Consider the following 24,352-nt stretch of genomic DNA (forward strand, 5'->3'; position numbering starts at 1 on the left):
CATGAAGTTTCCTCCTTGCTGATAGGATGCTTTTCTTTCAGCAACACTTCTCGTTGCCATAAATGAACTTCGCAGGAGCGCTCAGGCCAAGGGGACATCATTTTATAAGTATGGTATGTAGTTTAGAACCAAGTACTTACTTCCCTTCATCTGCGAAAATATTTAGTGCTGTTGCTTTGTTACTGCAAGCCTCAGTGTCTTCTCTGTGTGGCACCCATAAGGCAAATCAGCTCTGTTAAAAAGAGAATTTTGAGCATAGGAATGTTTTCTCTCTGGACTTAGGTGAGCCGTTATAATTCTGCATATGCCTGTATCATTTGGAAAGACTGTATGTTATTAGCACTTAAGATAAAAAAAAAATAGGGTTTTAAAACTATGGTCTCTCATACATTCTTGTGTTAATTAGCAGATGAGTGCTTATTGAAATGACTTCTAATGGGTCAAATTAAATTTTCACAAGTTTTCTTTCTTGTCTCTTGCCCCAATGATTAAGTCATGGAGAGTCGTGATCCAAGTACAAATGTTATTCTATTGGAGGACACTGCAGCTGTCTTAGGAGTGATAATAGCAGCTACCTGCATGGGCCTTACCTCCATAACAGGTAAATATATCTTACACTGCACATGGTTTTCTTCTACTACCTAATTCTCTAATATATGGGAAGTTGGTCAGATTGTTACATATTAATTCCATACTAATTTTTTTGTTTATTTGTATGGAACCGGCTATCATCATGTTTAGTGAAATAAGCCTGATTCTGGCAAATACTGCCTATTTTCTTTCATCCACGGAATCTAGATGTGTGTGTGTGTGTGTGTGTGTGTGTGTGTGTGTGTGTGTGTGCAGGTGTGTGTTGGTGTTGTTGAAAGTAAAAAAAAAAAAAAACATTAGCTGAGAGGAAGAGCTATTAAAGAATAAGGAAGAAGGGAAGAGAAGGTAGTAGAACTCTTGACTTGAAAGCAAAGGGAAGGCTGTTCACCAGGAGGGAGGGGACCAGTAGGCAGGCTGGGCAGGCGACTAAGGAATGCTATAATGGATGGGTGTGAAGATTAACTCCTAATGTAACTTTAGACTTTAATGGTAAGATATTTGGTCAGTAAAAGTATGCAGGCTTTTTTGAGTTAGGGTTCATATCTCCAGATGAGAAATATTGAAAAGCATTAGTAGATTATTATAGGCCTTGGTGGTGGTGAGTCAGAGCTGTGGTCCCTCTGAATGAACTCTTAAGTCCCTTGCCTATGACAATATGGCTGCTATTTACTAATTAATGTCACAGGTCATTAAGCTAGTGTAGAGACTTTAATAAATATGTATGTATTGAAGCTCTTGTTCACCTGTCTTCCTGCTCCTGGTACCAGACAATAATTTTCTTCAGGCTCTTTCCTGCTCGTTTTGTTGGCTGTTAAGTGTGTTGAGAACCAAAAGTGGGAGAGAAAGTTCATTTTGTTTTTTAAAATGAGAGCTATTTGAGCTCATTCAGCTTGTGATGTCAGAGTCTCTAGGGTCAACCTCTTTCTTGCCTTCTGGCTTAGTTAGAATCACTTTAGGTGAGCTAAAGCCGCATTCTCCACTGTTGACCGTGACCCGAAGTAGTGTTCAGAAAGTACCATTTGATGATCTGGCTGACCTTTAGCTTGCTACTCATCATAAATTGTTAATGTGCAATGCTCTTTCTCTTGAGAAAGGGTTTCTGGCTCTCAAGGTGGCCTGAAACTCAGAAGAGACAGGTCGACCTGCCTCACCTCCCAAGTACTGGGATCAAAGGCTATGCTGATATTCCTGATTTGAAAGTTAAATAGAGCTATGGAGATATCTCAGCAGCTAAGGACACTTGGGGCCAAGGCTGATGATGTGAGTTCACTCCCTAGGACCTATGTAGTAGAAAAAAGAACCAGGTTCCCCCAATAGTCTGCTGAGCTCCATACATATACTATGGCGTGCATATATAAGCACGCACACAAACACTAAAGTGGTTTGGTTTTGTTTTCTAAGAAAAAATTTTCTTGAGGCAGGATTTTACTCTGTAGCCCTGGCTGGCTTAGAGCTTCCAATGGAGGCTCAGCTGGCCCCAGGCTCACAGAGCTCCACCTGTTTCTGCTCCTAAGTGCTGAGGTTAAAGGTATACACCACCATGCCCCAGCTAACTTTGTCTTGTAGAATAGGAAAACTATTCACAGTCATTAAAAAAAGTAACTCAGGGAATGAGGAATGAATTTTAAATGTCCTTGTTTGCTCTCTAAGGCTCACTGGAGTAATAGGAAATGTTTTGGTTTCTGGATTCTTCTAGGCAATCCATTGTATGACAGCCTGGGTTCCTTGGGTGTGGGCACCTTACTAGGTGTGGTCTCGGCATTCCTCATCTATACTAACACAGAAGCACTCCTAGGACGATCCATCCAACCAGAGCAAGTACAGCGGCTTACTGAACTTCTGGAGAGCGACCCATCAGTAAGGTCAGCCCTGACTAGTGATGTCCTTTGGGTCACACACAAACCCACACACACAGTAAACTCTTTGTTACACAGGGAAGAATGTATATGTAGGGAACTTATAAGGGGTTCCCTACATACAAGTTGTTTTTTTTTTTCCCCAAGAGAACAAGATTTAAAAGTTTGGTTGCTGGGGAGATGAGATGGCTCAGGGGTTAAGAGCACTGGCTGCTTTTCTATAGGACCTTGGTTCAATTCATAGCACCCACATCGCAGGTTCCAGAGGACCTGGTGCCTCCATCTAGATTCCGAAGGCACTGATGATACATACTACATGCAGGAAAAATGAAGTCAACTCTGTTTGACAGTACATACAAGTTTCCCATCTGTATGCCTCATGGAGAAGTCACAGGTCCTGTAATGAAGATGGGTGTGGTTGGTGCACTTTCCTTTTTAAACTGTGGGCCAAAACAAATCTTTCCTCCTCAGGTTGTTATCTTTGGTGTTTGGCTTTATTTCTCATGTAATCTATAAATTGGACTGACTGCAGATAGAAGCTTTCTCGTGTTTTCTCTGGCGAAGATTCGCTCTGTGGAGTTAGGATTTGGAGGAAAGCAAAGCAGTAGATGCCTCATCTGCTCTCCCTTCTGGGAGGCAGAGAGGTGCAGTCAACTCCTGGGCGAGGGGGTGAGGAGGGAGTGGAGTGTGGAGCCCTGGTCTGCCTCGCACTAGCCGAGTGATGCTGAGAAAATCACTTAACTTCCGTAAATGCAGGTGCTGCCTTGGGTTTTGTTTTCACTGGAGCCATTCTTTGAGTGGCTGCCTTACGTCTGTGCTCGGTCACCATTGCCCTCATCAGCCCTATGGATCCGCTTTATTCTAACGGGAGCTATGGGCTGTGTGAAGACCCTGCATGGCAGCCAGTACGCTTGTGCTGTAGTTTGTTTGCTCCGCTGTGCATCAAGCTAGTTTGAGCCTCATCACCACAGAGGAGGAAGCATGGTAGAAAAGAAAGTTATTTGCATACTCAAAGAGACTGATATCAACAAAAGTTTTGGTTTCATAGATGCTGAGAAATTGATAAGTGGGTATATTATGCAAAGGTTTATAAGATAACCTTAATAACATTTTAGAAAAGCCCTATAGAATTAGTAGTACAAGTTTTATAATTCACATATATGTTATTATTAAAACAGTATTTATTATGCTTATACTTTTAAATGGCATTGCACACAGAAACCAAAACACATGATCTGCCTTAGTGAGGAGCTCAGCGGTAAGTCCTTGTCGCACTGCCGGGGAAGCTGGGGCTTTCACCGTGAAAGGATGGATGCGCTACACTGACTCACATGCACTGTTTGTTTTTCCTCACAGGGCAATTCATGATGTTAAAGCCACAGATATGGGGTTAGGGAAAGTCAGATTTAAGGCAGAAGTCGATTTTGATGGACGAGTTGTTACAAGATCATATTTGGAAAAGCAAGATTTCGACCAAATGATGCAAGTAAGTATGTGAATTTATCATTTTCTTTTGTAGAGCACAGCTTTGAAGTTTCTTTTTGTCTTTATGGTCTTATAGTCACTTCAGTTATGAACTTCTTAGTTCCCAATCCCAAGTCTAATAGAACTTCATATTTAGTGAGTCAGCAGAGACAGCCTAAAGAACAAACTTAAGTCATTAGGTTGTTAATACTTGTTGCATGTTTTATGCAATTTACTCTCAACAGCCCTGCTTGGTGACGAAATAACATTTACATTCTAGCATACAGGCAAATTTAGACAACAGACTAATTAGCCTAAGATTAGAACCAGATACATGAAGTCACATGATTCTTATCTTTGACTCCAGATCCATGCTTTCTTATTAAGAATACAACAGCACACCCACCCACTTCACTGTTTTATTTTCTGTGGATTAAGTTACCAGAATTTAAAAAAAAAAAAAAAAAACAGTAAGTAGAAAATTCCAGAAATAAGCATAAACTTCAAATTGCCTTATGAACAGTTGTTAGTTCCCAGGACATGAATTATCTCTTCCCCTATCATATCCAAACTGCGTGTGCTACCCAAGCTGATCTGCTGGAGCAGGGAACAGGGGTGTTCAGAAAACTTGTATTACAGGTCTGTTGTTATAGTTGTATGTTATTATTATTGTTAACCTTTTGTGCCTAATTAGTTGATTCAACTTTATCATAAGTACATTTTTGTATATGAAAAAAAAGGGGGACTGGAGAGGTGGCTCAGTAGTTAGAACACTGACTACTCTTCCCGAGGACTCGGGTTCTCTAGTATCCACATGGCAGCCCACACTGTCTGTAACTCCAGCTTCAGGAGATCAACCTTCACACAGACATGCATGGAGGCAAAATATCAGTGCACATAAAGTAAAGTAATTTAAAAAAATAAGACACACACACATATTGTGTGTGGCTTAGCAACCTTTGGATTTTTTATCAAAGATAAAAGTGAAAGGCTGTAATTAAAGAAACAATGCATAGAAGCCAGCAGTAGCAGAAGAAATGTTACTATTTGTTTTGTCAGATTTTAACATTTGCTACGAAGGATGAGTGTCCTTACAGAAATACCAGGAGCTGTATTCTAATTTTCCACATCCTTTTTTTTTTTTTTTTAAAGTATTTGCATACATCAAGTGTTCTTAATTCAAAAGTAAAAGGCTTGGTATTTTGGCTTCATTATAGTTTGTTTCTTTGAGACATGGTCTGGAGTAGCTTAGGCTGGCCTTGAACTCACTGTACCTCAGGATAACTGAACTTCTGAAGGTGCTGCTTCTTCTCCCTAGTGCTGGGGTTACAGATGTGCCACCACACCTGGAATGTGTGCTGGGCCTAAGTGAAGCCTGCTGGGGTTTCTTACCTGTGCCCCAGTCGTGTGTAAAAGTCTCCTTAGGGCGGGAAGGGTATGGAACAGACAGCTAAACTTAGGAAGATGAAGAGTACCAAACTCACACTCCGGCTTCCGTACATAATGACAAAGTTTTCCTCTTCCACATTCAGGACAGCACCTTCTATTGCATCGTTTGGTTTTTCAGGATTCACTGCATAGTCTCACAAGTCTCTGAGGGCTAAGTAGGGCTGGCGAGCCTGGGGCTAGCTATGTAGACCAGGATGGCCTCTAAGTCAGAGTCCATGGGCTCACTGCACCCGGAGACCTTGAGTGCTCCATCCTCCTGCCTTCACCTCCAGAGCTGGGACCCCTGGGCTGATGTCCAGCTTTTCTATGCTATTTATTCCGAGAGAAAAAAAAATTTAATGTGTTTGCATTGTTTACTTCCGAGACTGAAGTAGAAGTTAGCTGCTATACGTCACGGAACACCACTGGCTGGCAGTCCATGGCGAAGGTCTGCCGTTAGCGTTAGTTTTCGGTGCTCACTCTGCTAGCATTTTCCTGGGTTGTTGAGAAACAGGTGATCCAGCGCCTTGACCTGAATTTATTTTTCATTCGACTTAATGGTGCTGCAAATTATGCATATACCACTATAACTTTAAAATTCTGTTTTTCTGCTTTTGTTTTCTTTATAGGAAATTCAAGAAGTGAAAACTCCTGAACAATTAGAAGCCTTTATGCTCAAACATGGAGAAAATATTATTGATACTCTAGGAGCTGAAGTAGACAGGCTTGAGAAAGAGCTGAAAGTAAGATCTATGTGTCAAGAAATTGTTCTCTGCTGACTGTTGTTGGAGTTCTGGTTCCATGTAGACACTGTGCTAAGTCTGTCAGATGTACACATGTGTGCTCTCTTTTACCCCATAACAGCTTCACAGGCAAAGATTTGATGGATTCACAAAGTGAGCACAGCCAGTGAAGTAGAGAATAATGGTTTGAACCTCTTGTGTTTTTATTGCTGTTCTTCCTATTGACCTCTAAGATGGTAAAAAAGTATTTTGTCTTTAAGTAGAAAATATTTTAATGCAGGGTGGTTATGGTGCAAGTCTTTAATCCCAGCACTTGGGAGGGAGAGGCCAGCCTGGCTGGTCTACAGAGTGATTTCCAGGACAGCCAGGGCAACACAGAAAAACACCCCTCCCACACACACACACATGCAAGAAGAAGAAAAAGAGGAGGAGGAAGTGGAGGAGAGGAAGGAAAGAAAGAAAAATAAAGTGAAATAAAAATTCTCAAGAAAAATAAAAAGAAAATATCAGACTTTAGTCAAAGAGTTAGAAAAGCTAGAATATAATACTAAACATGCTCTTACATTATTCTATGCTTTCTGTTTAGTTGGAGGTAATTCCACTTTATGAGCTATGTTACTAGTAGTATTGCTTCATAAATTAAAAGAAAAAATTACCTTCACTTACATGTATGGGTGTTTGCCTACATATGTGTATGTCTGCCCATTTACCACAAATGGACAGTATCTGCAGAGGCCAGAAGAGGCCACCAGATCCTCTGGTCCTTGGTACAGACAGTTCTGAGCTACATTGTGGCTTCTTGGGACTGAACCTGGGTCCCCGTAAAAACAAGTGCTCTTAACTACTGAGGAATCTCTCCAGCCACTTCATGGTTTTTGCCAAAAAAAGGGCGGGGGGGGGGGCTTCTGAAGCTGCAGCTGGCTTAAAGACAGCGGAACCCTCTGTGTCTGTGTAGTCTGTGAGACGAGAGGTGAGTGCTGTCCTACTGTCTCCTCTGCCCAGCCTGAGCTTAGAGAGGAAAACTTAACCTGTGTGTCTGTTTGTAAATACCGTTTTATTGTAAAGAACATTCAAATAGTTGATTATATGACGTGGGCCTTTAATCCCAGCAGAGACGGTAGATACCAGCCTAGTCTACATAGTGATTCCTGAGACAGCCAGGTTATGTAGAGAGACTGTGTCTTGAACAAACAAGCAAAAACACAACAACAACAAATCACACTATTAAGTTTAATGAAACCACACAGCCAAGCACTTGCCCAGGCCGAGTCTATGATCGCAGTGAGCATTGGTGTGAGTACAGTTGGCATTCAGTTCCAACACTTCATCATCAGTAACATTGTAGTTGTGTGTGTGTGTGTGTGTGTGTGTGTGTGTGTGTGTGTGTGTGTGTCTGTGTGTCTGGTAGGGGGGCAAGGACAGACTTATTTTAAAAACTTAATCTCCACTTCTTTTCAGCACAAACTTGCCCTAGACTGTATGGACTACCAAATTATATCAAGCAGTGCTAGAAACATGTTAGTTTAGATTGGTGCTGTTTTGCAGAGACTGTTGTCACTATGAAGAGGGACAGTGTGATTTTAGTGCTTCATGCTTGACATATATGAGAATCCTAAAGCATCTGTGTATTAATAAATGAACAGACACAGGGAGGCAGAGCTACATCCTGTATCAATTATAGTATATTCACAGTGATCTTTTTTCTTATACATGGATTCTAGTTGCTAATATAACAAATTTTTTAGTTGCTCCAGTCCATTTATCAGGAAGAAAAGGTTTTGTTTAGCTATGAATAATTGAAAATATTTTTCTTTCCAGAAACGAAATCCTGAAGTTCGACACGTAGATCTTGAGATCCTATAGATAGGCTGAGTGAGTCACTTGGGACGCGGAAATGTCTTCCTCCCCACTGAAGGGGTCAGTGCCGTCCAGAAGCCGAGCCGTTCCAGACGGATGGGATGTGTCTTTCCTGTGCTGAGCAACTGACCAGGCCGCAGGGCTCGGGCTCCTCTCCTGATCATGTCTTTGTGCTTCTGTAGGGACATTGGCTGCTTAGGTCACCCACGGTCTCATTCAGCCAGTCTGTGTCGAACCATGAAATCATGTTTTCTTCCTTCACACGGTACAGTGTGTCCCTGTGGACTTGAAACTTAGGTTACGACTGAAAAGCTTGGTCCACTGAAGTTCAGAAGTTCTAATCTTGAGTATTCTGGCTAAACCTCACTGGATTTTAAGCAGTCACTGTGTTTTGAGGGCTGTCTTTCCTGCCCAGCTGGGAAAGTGTTGCTGTGAGAGGCGTGCGCTCTCCTTCCTTATCCGCAGACGCTCGCTCCAGCAGCACAGTCACTGAGTGGACTGAAGACATTTCTCCGTCTTTCAGATCAGAGTAGTTGCCATGTTGTAAAATTTCTTTTCTCTCTTTTACCTTTTTCCTTATTTGCTTTAATTTTTGTAATGTTAAAGACATAATCCTAGATGTATGACTTTTAAAACTGGCTTCACTGCCATAGTGTTTATTTACTGGGAAATAATGCATTTGTAAATGTTTTAACATTCTGTAAAATGGACTAGAATATTTATAATTTTATAGGCAGGATAACATTTTGTTTTTAATTTATTTAAAAGAAGGCACTACTTGTGTAAATCTGAACTGTGGGGTCCCTTTTGCTTTGAGAGAGCAGTAAATCTCTTAGACTGCATTGTGTGTGCTGGTTTTGTGTGCTGTCAGAGCCAACCGTGCGTCTGATGTCTTACAGTTCAAGTGGCGTTTAGCATAGCATAGTGGCTGGAACACATGGAAGCAGATAGCTCTCAGGTGACTGAGATGTCAGGGGAAGAACGTTCAGCTTACTAACTACAGGCTCAGTGAAAGCTGCAGCTGTCTGCCCAAACTGCTCATGAGCTGTGTGGGAGTGGCAGTTGCCCTGTAGGGCAGAGTGCTGGACACACAACCCTCACACACCTTTGAGCTCAGGGTCTGAGACGGAGGTTCGTGTATTATAGAATGTGGAAACAAAAAATAAATCTCCGATTAAAGGATTTGTCACAGTAGTTTTCAATTCAGAAGTGATTTGGGGAAATGGTGAGAATTTGTAATGTGCAGCTATAGGAGCATGCTTGCTCTCCTTTGCTCTTGTCTGAGTGGGTCTTTCTGTGGAGGCCCAGCTGGTCTGGCCTCAGCTCTCTAAAGATAGGAAATTGGGTGGCCACCAAGCCAACCTGAATTTGATTTCTAGGACCCCCACAAGTAGATACAGAAAACTGACTACTCCACTTTTGTGGTGTGGTATGTTCCTTTCCCCCAAAATATATGTAATAACATTTAACTTTTTTCAAAGAAATAGAATTGTTGAGCTGTGGCAGGGCTCCTTAGTAAAGTATTTGCCTGGCATGTGCAAAGCCTGGGCTGGACAGTAACAGGTTTGCAGAGCGCATAGGAATACCAGAACCTGCTTCTCTGCTCTTACACACTCGATCCCTGCCGTGACTCACTTACTGGTTTCCGCTTCTACCTGGCCTTTCACACTTAGCATTCATCACTTCCTGCCATTGACTTATGGGAAAGAGCTAGTTGTATCCAGTGAACTTAGTAAAACTCTTTTGAAAATTTCACGTAATTGGATTAACAATGACTAAATCCTCAAAACAGATGTCCAGAAGTTATTTTTTTAGGACCTAAAGAAGTGCTGCTGCCTGTGAAGCACAGAAGTCTTGACTGAATCCTTCAGAGCTTCCACGTGTCTGCAAGCCCAGTGTTCTCGGGCAGCGGGAGGCAGACACAGGAGAGTCCGAGAATCTCAAGGGCAGGCTAACTTGATGTGATCAACACGTGACTGTCTCAAACAAGGTGGACTGCAAGAACCGAGATTGACCTTTGACCCCCTCCCCACACACATTTGTATAGTCTACTCATATGAATCCATACATATGCACATACATATACAAAAACACCAGTTCTTCACATTTCTTTGAATTTTTCAATCTGATTTGCATATAACCTCAAATAATAATTGAAAATATGTCTTTCTTGTTCTGGTGCTTTAGAGACTTCATATAAATTTGGCATAAAAGGATGCAGTGTCTAGAAGTGTGTATGAAACCAGAAAATGAATTACCCCCTTTTTTTACTCTCAACTAAAGCCAAATTGCAATTTTGAAACCAGGGCCAATGAGGTGGATTAGATAAAGCACTCACTTGCTGCTAAGCCAGATGACCAGAGTTTAGTTGCTGGGACACACATTTGTGTGTTTAAATGTTATGAGCCAAAGCAAGACTTATATAAATATTTAATTAGAGAAAAACAAAAAAAATTGAGAAAAACTAGACCTTAGTTTTTAAGAAAGAGGCACAAGTTATTCAGGTTTTAATTGTTTTTTGTTTTTTTTTTTTTTTTTTAATTAGAAATCTGCCATCATGCTGTTAATCCTAGCGCTTGGGAGGCAGAAGCAGGTGGATCTCTGAGTTTGAGGACAGCCTGGGCTATACAGAGAAACCCTGTCTGGCAAAACCAAAGCCAAAAGGCAATTTATTGATTAATGGTGTGTGTGTGTGTGTGTGTGTGTGTGTGTGTGTGTGTGTGTGTGTGTGTGTGTGTGCGCGCCAGCCAAGTGCATATACATTCCAGCACGTTCATGGAAGTCAGCGGACAACTTTGCAGGGGTTAGTTCTGTTTCTCCCTTGTTTCTGAAGCATTGTAATATCCCAAAAAATTTTGTTCACACCTCTGACAGAATTACCATTCATTAGCCTTGTTACATTATAAATGTTTTCTTGGTTTCACAAAATTCAATATTGATGATGAGCATATAGAGGTTAGGCTATGTCTTGTGTTTGCTGCATAGCAAGCTGCCCCTGCCTTGTCACCATGTAGGCTGAGATTACAGGTTTGAGCCACTGGTCACTTTTACATGGGTTCCAAGGAGTAGACCTCAGGTTATCAGGTTTGTGGGGCCATCTTGGCAGCCCAAGAAATCCTTATTAAGTGGACCATCTTGGTGGCCAGGAGTATTCATTGCCAAAGAGGTTGGTTCCTGAGTGAATGCTAAGGAACCCCTGAATTAGAATCACAGTTTCTTAAAGTTAATCTTGACATCCCATACTCAAATATACCCATCCCCTCCATTATCCAGAGAACAGAAGGGGAAGTTTGAATTTGGGGTGCACTGCTCTCCGGTGATGCTTTTATGTTCTGTAGCTGGGAGATACTTTTGCTAAAAGTATTGTACTGTCTAAAGACAGGCCTGCAGAGAAGCCCAGAGAGGCGTCGCGAGTCTGCAGCATCCTCTCAGATCACACGTGGAAACCTTGCTGACATTTCTCTTTAATGTGATGACCCCCAATTTGCCAAACTGTCAGAAGTTAGTGAAGCGAAGAATTGAAGGTAAAGCGTTCATTCTGAGATAGTTGCCCCTGAATCCCTCATCCTGCCTCTGAGATGGAACTTTGGAAAGCACACGTATAGTGAAGATTCGTCTGACTCTTTTGTGTCTGTAATTTTTAAATTTCATCCCCAGACTTGGTTTTATGGAAAAAGGACATTTTCATCTCTATTACATTTGTGTTTTGTCTGTCTGATTTGACTGACAGATTAAGAGTCCTGATCTCTCATGATTTACTTTTCCTTAAAGTCATTTATAAGTAAGAGCAACTCACATCTGAATTGGTGATTGCCCCCGTAATAAATGAATGGCTTTTGAACATGTATGCTTTTTCTATGCTAAAGAGTGAAGATGTGTGATGTCTCTTTTTATCCTAAAAATTAATGTTCACACCTTCTAACAGTTGTAAATGTTTTCTTGGTTTCACAACATTAAATAGTAAGTGTTAGCATATGGCTAGGAGTATCTTATGCTTGCTAGGACACAATGATTGGTGTGGCATTTGCAGGGAACATTCTCCCAGCCCAAATACTTCCTTCACTTAGGAACAACTGATACTACAAGCATTTGGTTTGGCCTGTGAGGACTTGAGATGTGTATTCACACGTGGATCTGCCTTGTTCTACAAGGGCTGTAGAGTACTGTGTACCAGCGAAGCTCAGCAAGGCTTCAGATCAGTCTCTTAAAAGCACTTGCTGCACCCCAGCTCCTACAGCAGGCTACTCACAGTTACCTGTAACCCTAGTTCCAGGAGATTTGGCTTCCTCTGGCCTCAGCACATCTTGCACACAAGTGTTTCACAAGCACACATACAAATGCTCATACACATGAAAACAAAACTTTTCAAAAGAAAAACTAGGATTTAAAAATAAAGAGCGCTCAACCAGTCCCCTGTTTTGTGTTAACTGAGAGCCACTACATTTCCAAGAGGATTGTGCTGTGTCCGTCATATGGTAGCTACCAGAAGCTGTTCAGATGAACTCCAGTGAAAAGCTCAGTCCTCGGTTGCACTGGTCATGGTTTTATGTGCCCTGCTGCCACCGTGATGACAAGCCAGTGTGTTGCACAGTGCGGATATAGAGCACTTCCTACGGGCAGTTCCTTTGTGTGACTCCAAGGTGGTGTCACCCTGATCTCTACTGTCTAGGTTTCTGTAGCACACAGCCAAGCAGAACCTAACCTGAGGAGGAAATTGTAGCTTTTTGTCTTTCTGGGGTTTCTCTATGTGAAGAGACGGCATGACCGAGGCAGCTCTTATAAAGGAAAGTAATTGTTGGGGGCTGGAGAGGTGGCTCAGTGGTTAAGAACGCCAGCTGCTCTTCAAGAGGTCCTGAGTTAAATTCCCAGCAACCACATGGTGACTCACAACCATCTGCAATGGGATCTGGTGTGTCTGAAGACAGCTACAGTGTACTCATATATATAAATAAATTTAAAAAAGAAAGTAATTGTGGGTGTGCTTACAATCTGAGAGGGTTAGATCATGATCATGGGGAGCAGGGGTGGCAAACCACGGTTCTGGAGCACTAGCTGAGAACTTTACATCCTCCTCCACAGAGCTCCTGGGCCTGGTGTGGGCTTTTGAAACCTCAAAGCCCACCAGTCAGTGACATGCTTCCTACAAGGCCACACCTTCAAATCCTATACCATCTTAAACAGTTGACCAGCTGGGAACTAAGTATAAAAAGCCTATGGGAGCCTTCTCATTCAAGCCACCCCCCTCCCGCAATGTGTATGTATATGTGGTGTGCAAACACACACACAGAAGCCTGAAAATGACATTGGATGTCTTCAGTTGCTCTCTATTTACTGAGGTAGCATCTCTTACTAAACCCAGCTCACCAGCTATGGCTGAGTTAGCTCTAAAGCTTGTCCCAAGGATCCCTGAGTGTTGGGCTTACCAGTGTACAGCTTTTATGTGGGCACTGGGAGTCAGAACTCTGGTCCTCACACTTGCAAGGCCAGCAAGTACTTTATACACAGAGCCATCTCCACCTCCAGCTTCATCTGACAAAATTGTATTTCTATAAATAATTAGCTTGAGGGTCGTTTAAGGATACCAACTAGTGTTATTTTGTACAAGTAAATTTGTCATTTTGAAAAAGAAACATTTGAACTTTCATCTCTGGTTCATGCTAAACATGCAGGGACAAATGGGTCCTAGAAACTGTTCTTGAGCCTTCAAAACTTCCTGCCCAGACTGGTAAAGTATGTAATACTGAGGGTTCCTCTGAGTTTACTCAGTGCCCACCCAAGCATCACCAAAAAACTTTCACAGGTGAAAACTGGAAGCCAGTGTGCCCAGGTAACTCAAAAGGAGTTCTGGATTTACAAGAAACACACTCTTGACTGATGTGTAAATAAGTCTGTGCCTGGGGGAGCTCTCGGCATGATGAAGCCTGGGCTGGGCTGGGAGGACTGTCATCTGCTTCAACAAATCCTATTCCAAAGACACGGACTCTCAGCCACTCCCAGAACTTTGATGATCAGGTTGGAGTCTGCGAAGCATGAAGGGGCTGGTTGTCTGACCATGGCAAGCACTTGAAGAGCAAGGAATCACTTGGATGGATCTGAGTTTCTTCCATTTTCATTAAGTTAGGGGCTGGAGAGATGGCTTGGCAGTTAAGAGCTGTGCTTCCAGAGGAACCAGATTTAATTCCCAGCAACCACATGGCAGCTCACAACTGTCTATAACTCCCAGGGGACCCAATGTCCTACTCTAGCCTTTTCAAGCACTTGTGCACATGGTATACTGCCATACATTCAGGCAAGAAAATCAACCTTATTTGCCATTTAAAAAAAAAGATTTATTTATTTTATTTATGTGAGTACACTGTTGCTGTCCTCAGACACACCAGAAGAGGGCATCAGATCCCATTACAGATGGTTGTGAGCCACCATGTGGTTGCTGGGAATTGAACTCGGGATCTCTGGAAGAGCAGTCAGTGCTCCTAACCACTGAGCCATCTCTCCAGCCCTTGTCATTTATTTTGTGAGGGTAGCAGCACATGTCATAACACACATGTGGAGGGCAGACGACAACTTCAAACAGGAGTCTTGTTTCTGTTGCTGTAGTGTATACTTCTGGCTAGCCGGCCTTTAACTTCTGGCCAGTTCCCCTATCTCCGCCTCCAGTCTTGCTGTAAAAGTGCTGGGAGGGCAGGTGTATGCCACCACGTTTGGCTTTTTTATGTGCCTTCTAGGGATTGATGTGTGTCAGGGATGGAGGTGTGTCATCAGGTTTGCTTGGCTATATTTTACCTGCTGAGACATCTCACTAGCCTATTTTCTGTGTTCAGTAAGAACCCATGTCAAACTTTACTGAATAGGTGTATTATACAAGGTGCCAGTTGGAACCTCCATAAGGAAGGCGATGGTAGTATTACTAACTCCACGAACTGACTCCTTCCTGATGGCCTAGGGCAATGGGTATGGCATATTGGTCATCTCACCTAAGGACCATGTAGCTGTAACCTTTGGCTTTCTTGGGGTCTCTAAGGCCATGCGATTGTCAGCACATAACAGACTGGTGATGGCCAGGCTAGCTCACTGCTCTAGAATCCTAATCTGAGCTCACTTAGAGGCATCCTGGGCAACTCCTAAGAATTAGTGCACGTGGGCTTTTCTGGATCCACTTATACTCCTCAGCAAGCTTAATGAGGTGTGAGAACGTGGCCAGATTCCTGGGATTTTATAATCATAACACTTATCACTCTTTTTAAGAAAACATACTAGAACAGTGATTTCCCCCAATCCAGAGCAAAAAGAAAATGCAAACATTAAAAGCTCCTTTCTGCTTTTCCCTGCTCCTCGGTGTGTCTTCAGCCCACTGCACTTCCTGCAGTGGTCTACACACACCTATACTGCCTGCCTCATTGCTTCAAACGTCTGTTCTGTTGCTACCTCCTCAGTGATGCCTTTCCCTGTACCAAACAGCAAACCCTCTCCATCTCCCACCTCCTGCATCTTGTCCCTGATTGGTTTTTGACCAGGGCACTTCATGGTTTCCTTTTGTTGATCCCCACTAGAATGTAAGTAAGGCTCTCGAGAGCTGCCTCCGGGGATTAGACGTTCTGCCTAACTAACTGACCAAGCTGGAATAATACCTCATGCTTAATGCTTGGTTCTAAAGGATAGATAAGAAGTACCTAAAAGATAGCCATGCGCTTTTACCCAGTCTTTTTTTTCCCCACCTCTAGAAGCATGGCTGTTAGGATTTGGATATAAAATGTTCCCCAACCACTGTTCTCTAGGAGCTTCTGCGTTGAAGGCAAGCCCCACCCCCCACCGTGTTGGTGTTATTGAGAGTTGTTTAGATCATAGAGGCTAAACGACTGTTAGGCGGTGGGGTCCAGCTCAAGAGGCAGGCCACCGGAGCCAGACCTTTAAAGGGCTTGTCTGGCCTTCTCTGCCATGAGGTCAGCTACCTCGCTCCTGCATGCCAATACCTTCTATGTCAAACTATCCCAGAAAGCAATGGATGGAGCCAACCACAAGCCGAAGCCTTTGAACCCATCAGCCAGAACAAACCCTCACCCCATTTAGATTGTTTCTCAAGTATTTTTGTCACAATTACCAAACAGCAAGATCTAATGAGAGACTTTTTTCCAGCATGGACAGAGAGCAGTTTAGTAGGTCAGCATAGCTGTAAGACAGTAGCTACCCTCTCTTACTTGTACCTTGTTTTCAGTGGGTTTTGTTGCTTAAAATAACCAAAAATATTAAATGTGTAATTCCAGAAGTAGACAGTTCACACTGCGAATTATCTGCTGTTCTGAGTTCATGATGACATCACTCCCCTGCCTCACCCCACTCAGGACAGGAACCTTCCCTTTGATCCCCACTGTCTCCATTCTGGTTAAGTCACCAGTTTACTTAACAAGGGACAGGTCAAAGGTACAAGAGTGAGGGATGCCTGGAGGCTGTTGAGCTACAGTGTTGAGTTGGGTGTAGTAGCTTATGTCTATAATTCCAATGGTGAAGACACTGAGGCAGGAGGATTGCCTGTCTGTGCACTAGTGAAATCTCTTTTCAAAAAAAAAAAAAAAACAAAACATTGTAGTTCTCTTACCAAGAATTGTGATGCTAAGTATCAGACCCAGAACCTTGCTTATGCTAGGCACATGCTCTACCAGTGAGCTGTATCTCTGCCTAGTCATTATTTTTAGCCTCTCTTCTTTTTCCTTCTTTTAATAACTTCTATTGTTTGAAATTATAATTACATCATTTCCCTACCCATCTAGTCCTTTCCATGACTCCTCCTTTATTGCTCAGATTCATGACATTTTTCTTTGTTGTCTCTCTCCTCTCTTTCTCTCTCTCTCTCTCTCACACACACACACACACACACACACACACACATTCCTAAGTATGTAAATATAACCTGTTCCATCTGTATGTTACCTGCATGTATACACTCTCAGGGCTGGCCACTTGGTATTGGATAACCAATGGAGGCCTATTCCCCGAGGAAGATCATTTCTCCTACTCTTAGCACTCCCAGGTTGTCTGGAGTCCTAGGCTTGAGCCCCATGCGCTCCTTCCATGTTAGCATGTCTGTTAGCATCTGCTTTGTTCAGGTCTTGCTTAGGCATCCATGTTAATGAGACTTCATGAGTGTAGCCTCTCTCAAATTTCTAAGAGAGACAATCTCTTGGTACATTTCCTGTTCCTCAGGCTCTTACAATGTTTCCACCCCCTCTTCCTCCATGAAGATGCAAGAATTATGTTCTAGATTATCAGTTGGGACCGCATGATCTCTTAGCCTCTGAGTTTTGATCAGTTGTGGCTTTCTGTAACTGTCTCTGTTGCAAACAGTAAATTCTTTCAGGAGGGAGAAGAACTACATTTATCTGTAAGTATTAAGGATGCATTTTCTTAGACATGTCCACTGCCACTGTATTCCCAAAAGCTGTTGATGAGAACATAGTCCATCTAAACCATGAAGCACTATCCAATTAGAAAGAAGACAAAATCATAAAGTGTGTATGTGGCTGGAACTAGGAAAGGTCATGTGGAGAGAGGTAACCCAGACTCAGAATTTCCCATTTTCTCTCACCCGAGGTTCCTAGCTACAGGTATGGAAACCAGAAAAGTAAATGGGGCCTGTGAGGTGTGGAAGAGAAGCAAGAGAGGGACGAGCAAGCTACAAGTGACTTGAGGGAGAAATGGGAAAGCAGGTGGGACTTGAACTAGGGAGAGGTGGGAGACAAATGCAGAAGAAGGAGGAAAGTGACAAAATCAGTGTAAAGACGTCTGAAGAAGTCATACAGGATATTATTCATCTACCTAAGATTACATATAATACATATGAAACTGTTTAAATGACATTTTCCTGTATTGGCTGACAGTTCTCCCCCAAGAGCTATAACTTATCTAATAAAATGTCCAACACCAGGCATGGGAAGGTGCCTTTGTGTTGTTGATTGGGGTTGTCCAGGAGATTCTCAAGACACGGGCTGTGATGGTTTGTATATGTCTGACCCAGGGAGCAGCACTATTAGGAGGTGTAGTCTTGTTAAAATAGGTGTGTCACTGCGGGTGTGGGCTTCAAGCCCTTTTCCTAGCTGCCTAGACGTCAGCCTTCTGCTAGCTGCCTTCAGAACAAGAGGTGGAACTCTCAGCTCCTCTAGCCCCACATCTGCTTGCATGCTGCCATGCTCCTGCCTTGATGATAATGGACCAAACCTCTGAACCTGTAAGCCAGCCTCAATAAACTGTCATCCTTATAAGAGTTGCCTTGTTCATGGTTTCTGTTCACAGCAGTAAAGCCCTAACACATAAGCCATCATTCTTGGTTGCCTCCCAGAGGCAAAAATATTGCTGAAAATAGTCATACTCCAATCACAGAACCCAGAAACCCCTGAGCTGGAACTGACCTGAAAATCACTCCCTGAGGATTAGCTTTCGTGGTACCAGATGGTATCATGCTGCCTTCCAAAGGAGGTAAGCAGTCAATAGTCCAGCGCCTCTTTATGATGCCCATCAACCACCATGATGATCACCATAGGGTGATAACCTAATGCTACAATAGTAGCACACTATTGGTAGTAACCAGTGGCTCTCCAATTGATCTTAAGATCTGCCCAGCAAGACAGAATTAGTCCCGGTACTGGAAACCCAGCCAACTCCCTGGGGCTATTGAAGTCCTGGATCTTGGAGGAGAACCCACGACCATCACTGTACAAAACCAGCATAATTCCTGACTACATTCTAAACAGTTTTTTTCCTTTGACTTTGTTAGACAAGTGCCATGTTCCAGCTCATGGTGACCTGAGACTTGCTGTACTATCTTTTCTCACCCACCCCCACACTAAGAGCAAGGATTACAGACACAATACTTCACTAAACTCAGTTTATTTTTAATCTCTTCCTATTGGAAGTATGATGTACACAGAGGTCAGGATGATCTGAGATGTCTTAGGACATAACACCCACAGATGAAGAAGACACACCTAGTCACAGTCTTTGGAAGGTTTTGTTTGTCTCACATGTAACGCAGTACCCATGCCAGTGTGAAATGGCAGAGTGGCCGTGACCAAGGCACTACACGTGGTTGTGACTGAGGCACAACAAGGGTGCATTTTACAATGTAGCTCATTACTGCTAAGTTTTGGAACCGAGACAGGATGCCAAGAAATACTTTAATGAGCATGTATTAGTTCTTCCAGTTTTAAAACATGCATGAGATTTGGGACTAGAGAGGTGGCTAAATAGTTCAAATCCCTTGATGCTCTTGCAGAGGACGTGAATTGGATCATAGCACCCATCTTGGATAGATTACGATGCCAGCAACTCTGTCTCCAGGGATCAAATGTAGTCTTCTGGTCCATACAGGCCTTACATACATGTGTGCAGATCTGTACACAGCCACACATACTGACACATAAAATATTTTTAAAGGTTCCTAGGATTCCTTTGTAAACAAAAGTACAAGACTAAGATTAAAAATTGTCCCAATTTTGTATATAAAAGATGGAAAAGAAATGTATCGAACATTAAACTTCTTACATCTATCTTCCTTCTTTTTTTCAGACCTCTAGATTTCATACATAAAATCTTTTTTAAAGATTTATTTATTTATTAAATATAAGTTCACTGTAGCTGTCTTCAGACACACCAGAAGAGGGCGTCAGATCCCATTACAGATGGTTGTGAGCTACCATGTGGTTGCTGGGATTTGAACTCAGGACCTCTGGAAGAGCAGTCAGTGCTCTTAACCACTGTAAATCCAGAGTTGTGGTTGTAAAACTGAAACATTGTTCTAAAGAAAAGCCAGTGTGACTTCTCTTATTTAGAAAGGGAGTGTGGAGAGATGGCTCAGCAGTTCTGACAGAATGTGGTGTAGATAACCTGAAATGAACACTGGTTTTCTGTCATGATCTAAGAGGTCAGCTGGTTCCATTGCTTTTGAACCTGGACAGAGGCCGACTGTGGTGGTGGAGCGCCATAGGTGAGCAAAGCCACTTGCTTCTCTGTGACTTTTATGATGACAAAGGATTCTTCTTCCAAATCCTTAAAACTGTGAAGCATAAGGAACTTAACCCATCAAACACACAAGCCCCGGGCACATTCCTAAGGCCCCACCTCTGAACACTTCCGGTGGACGGGGCACCAAGCCTTCAATGCGTGAGTTTCTTTTGTCCAGAGGAACAGTTAAGATCCGAATCACAACAGGAAGGCATTCTTTCCTCCTTTATTTGGGAGATAAGGTTTCCAGAGTGTGAGTATAAAAAATGTCAATGGTTTGAATAAATACCAAACCATTGTCTCTTTGAGACAAGATCTTGCTACATATCCTGTGTTGCTTTAGAATTCACTATATATCCCAGGTCGGTCTCACAGTCCTGATGCTCGTTGCCTAATGCCCCCAAGCAGGAGGGTAGCAAGTGCACATCCTGACAGCAGGCCTAACAGGTAGTCCAATAACGCTGACTTTTTCATGGCTGCCATTTTCTCGGGCATGTTCAGCGCACCTGCTTGACAGTTGACGGGAGTGTCTGAGATGGTTACTTTGTAAGAAGAGACTTGATGAAATGCTGGGTAGCTTCATCTTCTGAAGACAAACTTGATTTTTTTTTTCTGGAAGCAGTCAAAACTAGCGAATCCAAGGTTGATGAATGTGCAGTGGATGAGTAAGCAGCTTATTTTCTTTGAGGATGAAAAGAAGGAAAGTGGGCTGGAGAGACGGCTCAGTGGTTAGAGCACTGACTGCTCTTCCAGAGGTCCTGAGTTCAATTCCCAGCAACCACATGGTGGCTCACAACCATCTGTAATGGGATCTGATGCCCTCTTCTGGTGTGTCTGAAGACAGCTACAGTGGACTCAGATACATTAAATAAATAAATACATAAATCTTTAAAAAAAAGAAGGAACTCTAAGATAAGACATGCACTGGGTGTGGCTCAGTAGCTCTTTTTATTCCCAGTCATTCCACAAAAATGATTACAAAGGAATTCATAGGCGTATGGATCAATGGGTAAAGGCACTCGCCACCAGGCCTGACAACATAGTGAGGGAAGAGAACAGACTTCCGTAGAATGACCTCTGACATCCACATGTGCACAGTGGTGCAGAGACACTCCCTCCCAAATAAGTGGATGTAAAGAAGAAATCAAAATAAGTTCATGTTCCTTCAAGGTAATTGTTATTCATAGAAACAATTCATTCCTGCTGGTAGAAGTTCCAGTGTGTTGGCTCAGTCAATTGCAATATTTTACCATCTTGGCTCATTTTAAGTATTCTTAGTCAATTAAAAACAAACAGTGAGTTAGGAGTGGAGCTCACCAGATAGAGTGCTTGTGTAACATGGACAAGGTGCTGAGTTTTAGCTCCATACATAAAGCCAGTATGGTGGCTCATGCCTGTCACTCCAGAAATGTGAGACAGGAGATCAGGAATTCAAGGTCACCCTCAACCATGTGGTGAGTTCAAAGCTGGCCTGGGCTACAAGAAATTTTGTCTCAAATGTAAAGTGTGTCAGCCAGGTGGTGGTGTCTCACACCTCTAATCCCAGTACTTGGAAGAAAGAGGCAGGAGGATCTCTATGAGTTCAAGGCCACTCTGGTCTGCAGATCAAGTTCCATGACAGCCAGGGCCACAAAGAGAAACTATCTCAAAAAGAAAAAAAAAGTGTAAAATGGAAATGCATTGATATTCACACTAAATATAAATGGTCTAAACACTTAGCAACAGAGATCATCGGATTGAAACGAGCTCCAATTACATGATGTCTATAAAAACCACTGTTACTTACCATATTGTAGCACCATTCAAAATGGAAACCTGAACATGGTGGCACATATATATATAATTCTAGCATTGGGGAGGTAAAGGGAAGAGGGTGAGGAGCTCAACAGTAGCCCTACTATATTGTGAGTTTGGAGCCAGCCAGGGCCATGAGAGCTGGAGAGATGTTAAGACACTGGCTGCTCTTTCAGAGGTCCTGGGTTCAATTCTCAAAAATGATGGCTACAACCATCTACAATGAGATCTCGTATCCTTTCTGGCTTGAGAGCATACATGCAGGCAGAATGCTGCATACATAATAAATAAAATAAATCTAAAAAAAACAAAACAGAACAAAAAAACCTTCAGGAGTAGGAGCTGGGTGGGGAAAAGAGAAAGGCAAGATGTTTATAGCACCATCAGGAAGGATATATTATTATTTTAGATTATCAGGGATAAAAATTACTATCATCATAAAGGGGTTAATTCTTCAAGAGAGCAAAGTAATCCTAAATATTTAAATCTGAATGCAGAATCTCAAAACACATGGAGCAAAAGTTACGGCACTGAAAAGAGACGCAGAGAAAATCCCAAGACACCCAGATGCAACATTCGGCAGGATCAATAGTCTGAAAGTATGCAGGGGACGACGCTCACAGGTCCTCCTCTGCTGCTGCACCTTCCGTCTGAGGTGAGTCTGACGTGGGTCTGACGTAAGTCTGACGTGGGTGCTGGGGACCAAACTTGAGTTCTCTGCAGGAGCAGCGTGTGCTCTTGTCCCTCCTGCTCCCACGGCCTGGCCTTTTATGTATGTTTTGGGGACTGAACTCAGCTTCTGAGCCCAAATTGATTGCTCTGGGGATGGGGGTGGTATCAGCACAGAAACTGCTGTGTAGCCCAGGCTGTATTAAAGTTTCAGCACCCCCCAGCCTGCCTCAGCTTTCTGAGCACCGAGATTACGGGGAGAATTCTTTTCATTCAGACTTCAAACCCCAGTGTATTTAAAAATATATTTAAAAGATTTGAAAAAAAAAAAGATAAAAACCATCTCAATCTTCAAACACTCATTATCACAAGTTAGCAAGCAAGTCTCACAAACTCGACTCCTGCATTCAAGCTAAGACAGCTGGCTGTGGGATGTGAAAGGCAGCCTGGCCCCTGGTTGAGCTAAGGCTTGAATCCCCGGAAATCCTGAAGGGGATGGTAGGCACTTCTGTTCCTGGGCACCAGGCCCCTGTCACTTTGGTCACCTAAGGGCAATGCCCCAAGTCCCTCCACAGGTAGTGGACATGACCTGTAGCTCAAGACAGACCTCCATTTTAATGAGGTACCTAAAGGTTTGGAGGCCTAGCCAATAACCTTTCCTTCGCAGACACTCCTCCCTGCAAAAGGTATTTAATCTCAGGCCCACCCTGAGAAGTGGGGTACGGTTTTACTCATCCACCTTCTGCCAGGACAATAGATGCCTTAAAATCACGGACTGCCTCTTTTCATCAGAACCCACCATTGGGAGCTGTGGAGAAGGCTTTAGAGCTGCGGTCTTGTCTGTAGAAGGCCTCTGTGCTCCCAGCCATGCCTGTGGGGCCAAGCCAGCCTCTTCCCCAGGGACCAGCCAGACCCCCCCCCCCCCGCCTCTTTTCTAGATCCAGCCCTCAGGCCCCACTCCGATCTCAGCTCGTTCTCAGCTCTTCCGCAGCTCCCAGCAGCGCCTGGGTGACCAGGGCCAGAGACCAGCCTGGACCCAGCTTCCTTGCAGGCCTGGGGCGAGCCTGGCATGGGGTAAGCGCAGTCAGCTTCCCTTGTCCTGCCTCCCTGAGCGGCAGTGCCCTGTGGCGGAGCAGATGCGGGACCACACATAACCCTACAGCTGTAAGTCACAGGATTTTATCAGCTACACGACTGAAAACAGGTTCTCTAGTCTGTCCACGTGGACAGCGTCATTTTGGTACTTAGCAGACCCACTGAAGTGATCCCAGCCCAACAACATGGAAACGCTAAAGTGCAGGACACATGAAAGAGAAAATTCAGAACTTTGAAGCTGGAGAACAAATTTAAAATGCAATGGAACAGCTACAGACTGTGGTGTTTTTAATTCTTGAAAAATTGAAATAAAAACACTTTAAACATGTTATGTACATCTGCATGTGTGGGTACCCAAGGAGGCCAGGAAAAGGCCTCAGATTTCCCTCGAACTGGAGCTACAGGTGGTGTGAGCTACTTGATTAGGGTGCTGAGAACCAAATTCAGGTGCTTTGCAAGAGCAAGCATTCTCAGCAGCTGAGCCATCCTCCAGTTCTGCCCCACCCACATCCCCTAAAGGCAGGGTCTCACATGTCTTCAGCATATTTCTTTTACATCAAGGCCAATGAACATAAGGCTGCCTTATGAACATTAACCTCATCAATATTCATATGCATGTTTGGCATTATGAGCCCCAGGCTTGTGGTCACAGAGAAAGAAAGATGCATTCTTGGGTCATCCAGAGTTAGGAAGATAGAAAGATATTTAGTCAGTCTCATGATCACACCCTCACCTTGAAAGTCTCCTTTAAGATCTATCTATCTATATCTATATCTGTATATCTATGTCTATACATCTATATCTATGTATCTATATATCTATCTGCAGGCCAGAAAGGGGCATCAGGTCTCATTACCGATGGTT

At 43.1% G+C, this 24,352-nt stretch overlaps 1 protein-coding gene across 2 annotated transcripts in view; it reads left to right on the forward strand.

Annotated features, from left to right (window-relative positions):
* Positions 1-11,780, forward strand: part of SLC30A9 (solute carrier family 30 member 9) — a 44,670-nt gene extending 32,890 nt beyond the window's left edge. For both annotated transcript variants that reach the window (XM_080936106.1, XM_080936107.1), the window contains exons 13-18: positions 42-113; positions 494-601; positions 2,288-2,453; positions 3,804-3,933; positions 5,969-6,082; positions 7,901-11,780. In XM_080936106.1, the coding sequence (XP_080792232.1) occupies positions 42-113; positions 494-601; positions 2,288-2,453; positions 3,804-3,933; positions 5,969-6,082; positions 7,901-7,945 (635 nt within the window). In that variant the 3' untranslated portion in view covers positions 7,946-11,780. The remainder of the gene's footprint in view (positions 1-41; positions 114-493; positions 602-2,287; positions 2,454-3,803; positions 3,934-5,968; positions 6,083-7,900) is intronic.
* Positions 11,781-24,352: the final 12,572 nt, after the last annotated feature.

The sequence above is a fragment of the Micromys minutus genome (assembly GCF_963924665.1).
Source record: "Micromys minutus genome assembly, chromosome: 1".
NCBI lineage: Eukaryota > Metazoa > Chordata > Mammalia > Rodentia > Muridae > Micromys > Micromys minutus.